Source organism: Hypomesus transpacificus, chromosome 6 (genome assembly GCF_021917145.1).
Source record: "Hypomesus transpacificus isolate Combined female chromosome 6, fHypTra1, whole genome shotgun sequence".
Taxonomy (NCBI): domain Eukaryota; kingdom Metazoa; phylum Chordata; class Actinopteri; order Osmeriformes; family Osmeridae; genus Hypomesus; species Hypomesus transpacificus.
Window position 1 is genome coordinate 8,441,127 of NC_061065.1, and position 13,978 is coordinate 8,455,104.

Consider the following 13,978-nt stretch of genomic DNA (forward strand, 5'->3'; position numbering starts at 1 on the left):
CTCTCTCTCTCTCTCTCTCTCTCTCTCTCTCTCTCTCTCTCTCTCTCTGTCTCTCTCTCTCTCTCTTTCTCTGTCTATCTCTCCCCATCTCTGTCTCTCCCTCGTCCTGCCCTCCAGGGTCTCTTGCTGGGGATATCTGCTGTGCTGGATCTGTGTGTCTCAGTCTGTCTGGGCCTCTGCTCCAGCCTCCCTGATAAGAGAGGCTTAGCTGGAGGCTGATCCAGGGAGGAACAAGTGAAACAATGTGAAGACTGAGCACATGCTGCAGGAAGGGCTGGGAAATTCTGAGACAATTCATTTTCTCAAGGTCTCATTGGTCTTGTCCAGAGGAAGAAAGCTGGATCGGGTACATCAGCATGTTTCTTTGTTTCTCCCTGCTTGTCTCTATTGTCCCGTTCAATGTCTCAAGCCTCCCTATCTGAGTGAGTTTTAGTTGTCAGTCTGTACCACACAAGGTCTGTCTTTTCGTAGCCCTTGATAGGGTCTGTGTCTACGACTGTCTGTCCTCCCGTTTCTCCTCCTGTCTCTCCTCCTGTCTCTCCTCCTGTCTCTCGTCCTGTCTCTCCTCCTGTCTCTCCTCCTGTCTCTCCTCCTGTCTCTCCTCCTGTCTGTCCTCCTGTCTGTCCTCCCGTCTGTCCTCCCGTCTTTCCTCCTGTCTCTCCTCCTGTCTCTCGTCCTGTCTCTCCTCCTGTCACTCGTCCTGTCTCTCCTCCTGTCTCTCCTCCTGTCTCTCCTTCTCTCTCTCCTCCTGTCTCTCCTCCTGTCTGTCCTCCTGTCTCTCCTCCTGTCTCTCCTCCCGTCTCTCCTCCCGTCTCTCCTCCCGTCTGTCCTCCTGTCTGTCCTCCTGTCTGTCCGTGTCTCTCGTCCTCTCACCAGTGACCACGCTGGGGATCTTGGACAGGAAGCTCTTGACGGTTCTGATGGGGACGCCCTCTGTCTCGTCCTGGATGTGCGTGATGATGTCCTCAATCTGAGGAGACAGAGAGGGCTGCCGTGAGTCAAACACAGCATTTCAGTTTGATTCAATTCAGTTCAGTTCAATTTAATGAAATTAATTTCCATTCAATTCGATAATTTTCCCTTTTTCTCTTTCCCTATTGACCTGATGAAAATCCAAGAGAATTTTCAACAGAAACACTGGACTTGGCAGGCAATGACATTAGCATTCTCCTAGTATGACAGCCTCATCACAGCCTTCACATGCAAAACAGGGTCCTGGTTTTCCTCAGTAAACCAGTTAATGGAGTCCCTTGGAGACAGTGAGTGTGTGTGTGTGGTGTAAAATCTGCTATCTTCTGGTAAGACAGATAATGTGTGAGTCACACACATGCAGAACACACACACACAACATCACACCACAAAGACACGCCTCAGGTCTATTAACACTGTTGCTGCCACTAATGAAACATGTCGCCCACTTTAAAGTGGGGTAATCATATTAGATAGTGTTGGGTTCCATTTAGATTGCATGTTGGCATCTGCGCTAGTCTCTAATATTTTTCTCACTGCGGAGTGTGGAAAGACCGGTCTTTGTGGCTTGGCAGTAGTTTGTTCACAGCTGGAAACCAATGAAATCTCTGATAAACTTCTGGCCAGCTGACAGAGAGGGTTGAGAGAGAAAAAGAGAACGAAAGAAGGTGAGAGAGATAGAAAAGAAAATGTGTGCATGGTGTGTTTTCTGTTTACAGTACTGAAGGAGTCACCTTCACCAGAGAATACACAGAGCATGCTCACCTAGACAACAACATACAGATGTGCACACACACGCTTGCACACACATCCTCACACCCTTACACACACACACCCTCACAGACCCACCCTCACACACACACCCTCACACACACACCCACCCTCACACACACACCCTCACACACACACCCTCACACACACACCCTCACACACACCCACCCTCACACACACCCACCCTCACACACCCACCCACCCTCACACACACCCACCCTCACACACCCACCCACCCTCACACCCTCACACACCCTCACACACACCCACCCACCCTCACACACACACACCCACCCTCACACCCACCCTCACACACACACACACACCCACCCTCACACACACACACACACACACACCCTTACACACACACTTCACACCAGAGCCACTCATGCTGACATCCGACCCTGAGCACATGAACCATGACGTCCACAGAACAGGCAGTCTTTGAGCACATGAACCATGACGTCCACAGAACAGGCAGTCTTTGACCCTGGTTGTGCTTCCAGCGTGTTTTGATCATCCAAGAGAGAACAGAACAGTGGTGACTCCGTCCTGACACGCGCCCTCCTCAGGTTCCACTTTGAGCACACGCCGTCCTCAGGGATCAACATGTAACAATACTGTACAAGTAACCTCTTCCCAAGGAGCGAACACAACCATGGGGAGTCAGATGGCTGAGCGGTGAGGGAGTCGGGCTAGTAATCAGAAGTTTGCCGGATCGATTCCCCGCCGTGCCAAATGACGCTGTGTCCTTGGGCAAGGCACTTCACCCTACTTCCATCGGGGGGGAATGTCCCTGTACTTACTGTAAGTCGCTCTGGATAAGAGCGTCTGCTAAATGACTAAATGTCAACAATGCATCACAACACATGGGTATGAAGTGCACTACCTTTCAGCAGTGTCGTCAAGTCAAGCCCACCTCATCGACGCATTCAAATTATTGGTTGCATTTGAAGTGGGTGAAGCTTTACATCCAATCATAGTAATGATGTTAGCAAACATGTTAGATGACGCAGAGACAATTTAGGGATACTCCCACAGTTATGGTCTTTACCCGTCTTGAATCCTGTATCTTCTTTGAGGTCGAGTCAAGACGGAGTAAAAATGTGGTCGATTCCAAGATGGTCTCGAAACCAATCCCGTTCTCGAGTGCTACAACACTACCTGACAGTCATTTGCAAACTCATTAGTACTGTTGCAGTGTAGAGCGTGCAAGTTCTAAAGGGTCTTCGGAATTCGGTGTCTGAGATAGAACGGCCCTTGCAAGAGAGCACTGCTGCCTCATTGAGAATGCAGAGAATTCTTGTTTTTCTGCCAAGGGCACTGGTATCCTCCGGCAACACAACCCAATCAATAGTGATAGAACGCTAACAAGCCTTGATGGTGCGAGGAGATAGCAAGTAGAGCAGGGGGCGATAACATCCCATGTTGGGAATTCCATCATATCCTGCCAGCTAATCGAAACAGGAACTCAACTAAAAGCAAGCCAGGTTACGACAGCTGTCCATTTGGATGGCCCCTGAAACATCACTTCCTGTTAGACACTGCCTTATGTGTCATTTTGGAACAATGACCTGACGCTGTAGGAACAACATATTATTGAGATAAACATGAGCTGAAGAGTACGTGTTTGGTGACTGATCAGCACGGCAGGTCTCCATGTGTCGGTGAAGGAAGGATAGGGGATTGAGACTGGGCGTTGAGCAACCCAACATCTCCATAATAGATTAGGTGCACAGATTCTCCTCTCAAACTCAGAGGCATGATGATGAACTCGATGTATGCTGTGGGATGCTGTACCTAGTGTGCTGTAGTAATCAGAGTTTAAGCAGCTAGATACATGCTAAGGTCAAACTATCCACACTTTATCACCATAGTATTCATTGGATCATGTCATAAGCCATCAAGCTACTAATGCATGTGTTTGGTGGAACAACTTTCCATGCATGGTATCTAACATATCTCAACCACACCAGCATCGAAGCTGATTTAAATTCACTTGAGATCACTGTTGAACCATCAAAAGTGCCTACAGCAATGAATGATAAAGAATATGTCCATAAAATGTTAACCATTTACCGATGCATAAAGCATGTAAAAGACCCGAGAAGTTAATTTGTATTTTCTTTCACAGCAAGTGAGCACATCTTGAAAAATGCATGACTATGGCCAAGCAAAGAAATTCAATTATTTATCCATGCAAATCTGTATAAAAAGGGTATATCTGGTTGAATTGAAACGCAAAGACCGGCTGTTATTTTGAGCACAACAGTGTCCTCAGTAAGACGTGCCTTTTGATGGAAACTCCTCCACAATCAAGTGTTTGATCATCAAACTGATTACAGGACCCCACTAGCAGACCCACACCACTCATACAGTGGGAGAAGAGCTTTTGTGTGGAAGTCAAGTGAGAAAAGCAACAAAGTGAGGCCTGAGGTTGTGTTGAAGAGCTCTCCGGAAGTCAGTGTGGCCATGTAACACTCTAGAGGTCTCATCTACAAGTTGACAATCAGTGGATGTGATGAATCATGTCTAGTTTTGTATGTCTGTGTCTACATGAGTTGCTAACAGCAGTGTGATAGCCGGTAATATAACTGCTAAACACCTAGGCATCCCTCAGAAACATAGGCCACTAATGACTTTTAGGATCCCTACTGTTTAAACAGCGCACAGTACTTTGAACTGTGGTTTTGACTCGTCTTGTATGTTTGATAGACTGCATCTGAGCAGTCTGTCTCTCCATTAGTGTTGGACCACCTGGGCTGTGCATCTGGCACACAATGGCAATGTGTGTTTGTGTGAGGTGGGTTTGGGGGGAGGTAGTGTGTGTGCATCTGCCTGTTTGTGTGTGAATGTGTGTGTCTGTGTACCTGTGTACGTGGGTGTGTGTGTATGTGGGCTTGCATGTGTGTGTGAGTGAGTGCTAATGTATGTGTCTGTCATCTAAGAGGAGCGTTCATGGACTTCAGAGCTCAGCTTTCTCTTCAAAGCCCACCTTTCTTCCCCTGTGCAGCAATGCAGCACAGGCTCACAGCTGCTCTGGAAGTGGTGACCTTCTGGCTGACACCGAGGGTCCCCGAGGGTCCCCAGCCCCCCTAGAGAGCACATCTCTGGGTGGGGGGGGGTACGACTTCCTTCTCCAGAGGGTCACCTGGAGGACCATCTAACCCAGTCCCTTAGTTTTTTCACATACTTATGATGCTGTGTGATACATTCATTAGAGCAGAAAAAATCCCTCAAAACCAAAGTAAGTGTGAGATAACATGTGTTCATGCTGATATTGGTAGTGTTGTTTTAGCTGCAGAGGAGCGTCTTTGAAAAACAGGTTTTTCTGCAGGGCGAGGCTTAGTCAGACTCTGGAAACCAGACCATAATATTCAGAGGGAAAAGAAGATGGGCTTGGTGATGAGTTTTCCTACCAGGGAGGTTTCTAAGCTGTTTTCCAGCATCTCAGCGGGGGTGGGAGATAATTACACAATTTAATTATCACATTTTCCTTTTCGATGTTCGCCCCAAAAGACATACTGTAAATTTGGAGCTTAAATAATCAAGTGAGCACACACAATATTTATCTAAAGTCTATGCCAGTTTTGAAACACACCAGGAAATGAATATGAAACAAGCAAACTGTCTCAATGAGATTAAAAATAATCCTCAATCCACATGTTCGTTGACTCATTTGACTGGATGTACCTGCAATAACAATCCACACAGTACAAATCTTTACAATCTAATCATTGACCTCTCCAGTCCAACCTCTGATAAATGCTTTCATAAACCTGCCGGCAACACAGACACACAGAGAAGTGCGGTAGAACTTCAGTTTTGATCCTATCTAGTTAGCACCCAAACATGGACCTGTCTGTGAGATTCTTAATAACGCAAGAAGAGAAGATTGAAAAAATTGGCCTCACTAATGTCTCATGTCTACCAGGTTGCAGGTACTGTTTTTCTTCCATTTGTCTTGAATTAAATTGAGACGTGGTCTGCCTCATAAAATGTGAGCGTTTGTTGCCATTGACTACGGTCATACTGGTACCCTTTTTAATATCTTACCTCTGCGAGAGTGTGTCAGAGCAAATGCAGCTTTTATTATTGTGTGAATCATACGGCTTCGTCACATTTTTTTTTTCTTTGGACCCATTACTGACAGGGAGAAATGGTCAAATTCTGCATTACCATGATGTAGGGCCAGACTTGTGTCCATATACATTTAACAACAATAGAAACAAGGACTCCACAAGAATCCAATATCTTTCAAATCCAATCTCAGAAAATAAAAATCATTCTTCATGGTGTGGGGTTCATAGTGGAAATGTATCTTACAAAGGTCACATCCTTTTAATTATCATTACCGTGTCAGGATTTCATCTAATAAAAGTATAGGAAGTACAAGTGCAAGTGAAGTACAAGACACACACACACACACACACAGACCTACCTACCCACGCACACAAATACACACGTGTGCACATCATCCCCTAACGAATACATCTTCACTGAGAAGTGGAGGGACTCATGAGGAGGAACAACATCACAGCACGGGAGAAAACACTTGCCTGGGGAGTGTGTCTTTCGTTCACTGATCACAATGTTGACTCTGCTATCATACACAATCAGCTTAACAAAGTAACCATGCGAGTGAGTTAAACATGAAACTCTCTTCCCACTTGCCATTTTCTCCCTGAGACCTCCCTCTTGCCCCAACAGCCCCCCCCCCCCCTGCCCTCTCTGGCCCTGCCCCCTCACCCCTAGCCCCCCCCCCCCACACACTCACACACACACTCATCTGCCCCTGTCCCCGCTCTCCCACCACAACCTCCTACCTATTTGGAGCGGCATATGACTAGGCAATGCCCCTGTGTAATAGGTTGCCCTCGTGTAACAGTTTGTTTGTTGTCTCCTTCCAGTGCTGTCCTCCGAAAACTCCCCGACCAGCTCAGACACTCATTACCGAGCTGGCAAGTCTCTCCCTCCTCCCCAGCTCCCGTGTGGGTCCTGACACCCTGCCAAGGTGCTCATTTACACCCTGCTAAAGGATCCCACACACCTTCCTAGCAGGGCCGGGAATGCTGGAGGTTAGAAGCTGGGCCTGAAAGGCATCAAGCACATTATATGGTGTCCGATCTGTGCTGTACGTAACTCCCAAACGTGACTCTGAGGTTTGGACAGCTGATCTGGATGGGAAGGGGAAAATGAAATGTGAACTCTCGTTAGAGGGTGTGTATTGTAGGTTCAGGTTCAGGTGTGAATTGTAGGCTCAGGTGAGGTCTAATTGGGCCGGAAGATCTTGGAGGGGATTTCCTGTTCTCCATTTGCAGGAGGAGTAGGGGATTAGACCCACCTGTTGTACCTGAGCCCAGGAGGCTGAGGTAAGGGTGTCTCACTGGGGAGTGTGGAGGTTGAGGAGGCTGGAGGGATGATCACGGAGGCTACAGGAGAGTAGGGGGAGGAGGGAGGCTGAGGGAGGTTGGGGGCAGGCTGGGAGAAAGCTCAGGGAGGCTGGAAGTTGATGAGGAGGATGGAGGTAAAGGTGGGCTGGGAAGAGGGTGGAGGAATAGTGGAGAATGGGGAGGCTGAGGGAAGGAGGTTGGGGAAGCCAGGGTGAAGGGGATCATGAGACCAGGCTTCTGAGGACACATAAGCACACCCAGAAGGATTCTCTGTGACAGACTCGGCAATGCCAAGATGTGAAGGCTCCAGCCTCACATTCTCCACCAAACCTCACAGCCTCACATTCTACACCAAGCCTCACAGCCTCACATTCTACACCAAACCTCACAGCCTCACATTCTACACCAAACCTCACAGCCTCACATTCTACACCAAACCTCACAGCCTCACATTCTACACCAAACCTCACAGCCTCACATTCTACACCAAACCTCACAGCCTCACATTCTACACCAAGCCTCACAGCCTCACATTCTACACCAAACCTCACAGCCTCACATTCTACACCAAACCTCACAGCCTCACATTCTACACCAAACCTCACAGCCTCACATTCTACACCAAGCCTCACAGCCTCACATTCTACACCAAACTTCACAGCCTCACATTCTACACCAAACCTCACAGCCTCACATTCTACACCAAGCCTCACAGCCTCACATTCTACACCAAACCTCACAGCCTCACATTCTACACCAAGCCTCACAGCCTCACATTCTACACCAAACCTCACAGCCTCACATTCTACACCAAACCTCACAGCCTCACATTCTACACCAAACCTCACAGCCTCACATTCTACACCAAACCTCACAGCCTCACATTCTACACCAAACCTCACAGCCTCACATCTGAAAGACTGGCCAGGAAGGTTCCAGATGAGCCGGCCAGAGAGTTGAGTGAGAGGGTAGGAGGGGATGAAGGAATGAGGATATGAAGGGGTAGGGACCGTGGCAGCGCTGGCTTAACAAGTGAATCGTTCCCATGGTGACTGCCGAAGAGGACGTTTTCAGGGTTTGTAGAGTTTCTCCTGCCGTGTTGGCGCAGATCCAGAACTCGGAGGAAGACGGCGGAATGTGACCACAGGCCAGCAGCTCCCTTGACAATGATCAATCCGGAAAAATCTTTATTTCGAGCGATGAGGTCAGCAAACAGAGTTGACCCCTGAGACCCGGGCACCGGAGATCAGATCGGAACGCACCATTAACCCTGAGAGGGATAGTCAGTCCGCCCCTTTGCTCCTAATAAGCTCCAGAGCATCAGCACAGCCCCCCTTCTAACCTTGGCCCAGTTCCAGTGGTCTGGTCTGACACAATCCCGTTATCCCATAATGCCAATTAAAGCCCTGCCAGAGGGTGACAGAGAGCTAAATGTTGTTAAACCGAGAGCAAGGCGCACAGAGATGCACAATTAGAAGAACATTCTGATGTCGTCGATGTGTGCGGCCTCTCTTCAGTCGCATTCATCTTGCCTGTGTTTCGAGTTGTGTTTCATGGTACATTTGTGCTTATTTGTAGTCAGTTACAGAACTGTGTGCAGTTCCAGCTGGCCTTTCCCCCTTCTCTGTCAGATGAAAAGGACTAGACATGTGGGTGTGTGAACCTGAATGACTCTCATTAAAACCTTCCTGTCATCATGGCCTCTGCAGTCTGAGAAGAATCTCAATGGCAGACGGACAAAAGGAGATCGAATTTTCTTTCCGGAACCTTTTTAAGACCCGAGTAGAGACACGTTGCCTTGAACTACACAGTACCACTCAAAGAAAAAGATAAAAAGACTTTCATCATGATAAATACGTGATCATGAGTGTATCCCATCATTCCATCATCAGAACGGTGAGAAGGTCTGTGCAGACACCACACCACGCCACGTTGAGTGGCTGTGATGTTAATATCACGGTCTCATGCATGCCATTCTTCTCTCCTACCTCTCCCCCTCTCAGCCTTCTCCTGGACTTGGCTCGAGAGCTCTCTGTGAAAGAGCCGGATGCTTGGCCACCTACTGCACGGAGCCTGGGGTGAAGTGTGTGGGCACTGGGAGCAGAATCTACTCTGAGCTTAGTCCAGAGAATTCCGTGGGCTGTTAAAACTGAGTCATTAAAGGTTGTAGATAATGAAAGGAGATAATATGATCAAATCTTTTTTGGACAGCCTTTTTTACAAGTAATGTCGCAGAGGGCTTCACATACGCCCACAGAACCGCACCCAAACCAACCTAAATATGAGACGCTATTTAGGATGATATGTGATGGGATGCAAGAGGGCTGTAGAACTTGTAACTCACCCACTTCGTCACAGAACTACATTGGCCTTCCCGTGACGAGTCTGGACTGATGAAATAAAGAAAATATCGTTTTTCTATTGCGTAAAATAGCTCAAGCTTGTTTGAGGCTATGTCTTATTTTTGTTTTTGTTTTCCCTGAAACAAGCAAACAATCTGCTGGAGCCACCCACACACACTTTGTTTCTGCCTTTCTGTTTCTAGCATGCACACACACACACACACACACACAAAGTCTGTCAGGGGTCTGAATCTGCCCTGAAGATAGATGACGTTCAAAACGAAACAAACAAGCACCATGCAATTTCACATTCACATTGTTCAAACAGCATTGCAGCGCAACCACAGGACCAGGGACCAGTCACCCTCTCCACACTGACTCACGGAGACAAACGTCAGCTGACAACAGAATAAGGAAGAGAGAGAGAGAGAGCTGTCCTGAAGAATCCAGCTCACCCAGTGTTTCTCTCTCTCTGCACTGTGGGTCTCCAGACATCTCCCACTGTGCTCGGAGGTGGGAGAGAGACTGGAGATCTGAGGAATGGGAGGTGTGTGGAGGTGTGTGGAGGTGTGTAGGTGTGTGGAGGTGTGAAGGTGTGTGGAGGTGTGTGGAGGTGTGTAGGTGTGTGGAGGTGTGTGGAGGTGTGTAGGTGTGTGGAGGTGTGTGGAGGTGTGTGGAGGTGTGTGGAGGTGTGTAGGTGTGTGGAGGTGTGTGGAGGTGTGTAGGTGTGTGGAGGTGTGTGGAGGTGTGTGGAGGTGTGTGGAGGTGTGTGGAGGTGTGTGTAGGTGTGTAGGTGTGTGGAGGTGTGTGGAGGTGTGTGGAGGTGTGTGGAGGTGTGTGGAGGTGTGTGTAGGTGTGTAGGTGTGTGGAGGTGTGTAGGTGTGTGTAGGTGTGTGGAGGTGTGTAGGTGTGTGTAGGTGTGTGGAGGTGTGGAGGTGTGTGGAGGTGTGTGGAGGTGTGTGGAGGTGTGTAGGTGTGTGTAGGTGTGTGTAGGTGTGTGGAGGTGTGTAGGTGTGTGGAGGTGTGTGGAGGTGTGTGGAGGTGTGTGGAGGTGTAGAGAGCCCAGTCGGTGACCTGAAGTCCCGCCTCCATTAAAAGACGCCCCAGTGAGGTCACTCCATATCTGGGGTGACCAGGGCTTTGTGTCGAAGCAGGGCAGTAGTCAGCCTCAGCAGAATGGAGACCATCCATGACTTATGCTGTGTTCACACCAAGTGCGAAGCGTTCGCTGTCAACCATGTCCAAAATCACTACTATAAATGAATACGAAGTAGTGTCGTATAGCCGAGGATCCCCACTATGGAAGACTAAATGTGCCAAAATTTAGGCACATTTAGTCCTCCATACCCCACACAGCTTTGACAGCGTCATGCGAAAGACGCGATAGCTCCGGTGTCCGATCTCTGCCACAGCGTCATGAGCATCTCAACACTGTATCACAGGTTGCGCTCACCTAGGGCTGATGTATTCAGTCACTACTAGGAAGTGTGCAGTGTATACTCTCTCTGACCTTCCCTAAGATGTGTCTGGCTTCTGTTTAATGACAGCCTTCCCTCGTGAATATGAATATTAGCATGGGGGAGAGGGGAAAGGGGGAGAGATAGGAAGGAGGAGAAAGAGAGAGAGAGAGAGAGAGATAGGGAGAGAGAGAAAGACGGACAAAAAGACAGCGAAAGAGAGAAAGGGAGAGAGAAGCAGAAAGAGAGAGGGGAAAGATGAAGAGTGGCGAGAAAGAGAGAGAGAAAGAGAGAGAGAGGGGGGGGGGGGAAAGAGAAAGTAGAGAGAGAGAAGAAGAAATTGAGCTTCCCACCATGTGGCCAGTTTGTTCGTCCTCAGAGGTCCAATTACAGAACACACAGCTCACCCCCTTACCTCCAAATGCTGGGCGCTTTCTCTGAAACAGCCGTGACTCAAACAACTCCTCTAACCCTGACCTCCTCTCAATACACCTGAGAGAGAGAGGTAAGAGAGAGTGAAAGAGAGAAAGAGACAGAGAGAAATACTTCTGTAGAGATGTGCCAATTTAGGAAGTGAAATAAAAAGGCAGACACAAAGAAAAGAAAAAAAGAAAGTGAAAGGTAAGACAGAGAGAGAGAGAGAGAGAGAGAGAGAGAGAGAGAGAGAGAGAGAGAGAGAGAGAGAGAAGAGAGAGACAAAGAGAGACAGAGGATCAACAAGATCAACATAGGTTTCAATAGTAAACATTGTATGAAAGGTAGCCTGCTCTTTGTGTTGCAGCCTCAATGTCTGCTGCCTCCACCATTCCAGGGTCCCATCTGCCCAGGCCAGGAAGTACTCAGGACAAACAGCTCATATACATTGATCACCTCCTCTCTAATGCCTTCCTCTCAGGTGCAGCAAGCCTTACCCTCCGTGGTACACCTGATGTCAACATAGATCCCACAAACAAGGGCACCCTGAATAAAAACACTGCTTCTACGGTTCACTTCAGCACATGCTAAATGGGACAAGGAACCACATCCATTTAGTCCATGCATACTTGTACTGATGTCAAATGGCCCGGTGATTCGGACGAAAATAGCCCAAAACAAACCAAGGCCGCAGCACCTGAGCTTGTTCCAAATGAGCGAGTCAACAGGAAAGAGGCATAATGACTAAATGGGTCATTTCGTTGGTATTCCGGACCCACGCTTGGCCCTCCTCCGCTTCAGAGAGACGCAGCTATATTTCAGCCCTGCATCAAGGACTTCCATCGATCCCTGGAGGAGCCCCCAGAGAGCAGCCGGTCTGACGGATGATGGAGCAGCCCTCTCCTGCACTCTGCCCATCCATCGCACCCAGCGCTCGGGCTTATCTCCCTGCGCTGTCAGCGCCCGCAGATGGATACGGCGGAGGAAATAGAGAGATCTATGCCAGCATTAGTGGTTGCCCCCCCCCCCCCCGCCGCCCAGTCCTTGAGGAGAGTGATAGATGCACTTTAAAAAGTAATGGTTGGGAATAAAAAGTTAGAGCAAAGCCCTCGACACCTGCTGACCACCCAAGGAGAAAGAGAATTACAGAGACAGAAACAAAGAGAGAGAGAGAGAGAGAGAGAGAGAGGGAGAGAGAGAGAGAGACAGAAACAAAGAGAGAGAGAGAGACAGAAACAAAGAGAGAGAGAGAGAGAGGAAGCTTCTGTGTGGTCCCTTCAGACAGGCGTGCCAGGTGATGTGTAAGAATGTTTGACAGCACAAACAGTTTGTGGGCCGGCACAGAGCGTCTCGATATCTCTGCCTCTCTCCACCAAGGTGCCTCAGCCCCATAGCTCCCCTCTCCTCTTCATCAACACTCACTCCTTGAAGCGCCTCCCACTCATTAGCACCTGCCCCAAGACGAGCAGTCAGCTATTATGAAAGCCCCCGCTAACTCAACACCTTGCTTCTAATGGAGAACCAAGATCAAACGGCAATAGCCAACACACACCAGTGCTAAAGAGCGCATCACAGGATGAAATATGTGTGGTTTCGTCAGAGGGGGCGAGGGGCCAGCTAAGGAGGTGTGAGGGAAGCAGGCTGGAACAGAGGGAGCAGGAGGACTGCATTCATTACGGCGGAAGTTAGGCGGAGCCGCAGTCCAGGGAGGGCACACACATCTGAAAGTCATTTCTTTTCAGCTCCGTGCTCAGAGAGAGATAGCAGAAGGCCATTACGCAAGGAAACGGCCGGGACACTTGTCCCTTAGGACGTTCCAGAGGAGAGATAGGAGAGGGGGGGGGCATGAGAGGGAGGAGGGGGAATATATAGAGGAGGGTGAGGCAGAGAGGAGAAGAGAGACATGCACAGAGAGGAGAGAGAAAGAGATAGAGAGATGGAGAGAAAGACAGAGAAAAAGAGAGAGAGAGAGAGAGAGAGAGCTAGAGAGAGAAAGAGCTCATTTGGAAATAAAGAGTTTCACCAGGGTATAGACAGGAGTGGGCCGAGACACATACAAGGATTGGGCTTTCACAGGAAAATGGTGGTCATTGTCACCTGAAAACGTGCACTATATTTCAATTCAATTCAATATTTATTTGTCATTGTCATAGAAAAACGACAAAATTCTGTTTAGAGCATTCAAACACTGCATCGTTTTTGACAGAAAGTGTGATATAAAGGTGCAATATCCCTCCAACATAAATAACCCCTGTGTAAACCTTGGCACAATCAAGACACGTGTTCTAAACAGACACGTGTTCTAAGTCAAATAGTTTTAAAAGAATTGCAACAGTACTTACTCTGTATTTCTACCTCTCGTTCTCAGTTTTGTCTTTTTCAATTATGACATAACATAAATCAATAGGAGCAGATGAAACAGAATAAGTTGATTTACAGCAACACATGGATTTCTTGTCAAGGGAATTGGTTTTCAAGAACAAGCAGGTTTATTACTAAAGGCCTGTCTAAACTCTCTCCTCATCTAAGCTGTATGTCTGGCCTGATTTTTGCTTTAGAAGAACTATATGTCGTTCATGACTTGTCACTTATCTCAGAATGGATTCCTATTTGCAGTAATCTATTACTTTTT

At 48.2% G+C, this 13,978-nt stretch overlaps 1 protein-coding gene across 1 annotated transcript in view; it reads right to left on the reverse strand.

Annotated features, from left to right (window-relative positions):
* The window catches only part of rgs6 (regulator of G protein signaling 6), a 42,854-nt gene that overhangs the window by 12,471 nt on the left and 16,405 nt on the right, over positions 1–13,978 (reverse strand). Inside the window, 1 exon segment of the mRNA XM_047021336.1 lies at positions 874–970. Within this exon segment, the coding sequence (XP_046877292.1) occupies positions 874–970 (97 nt within the window).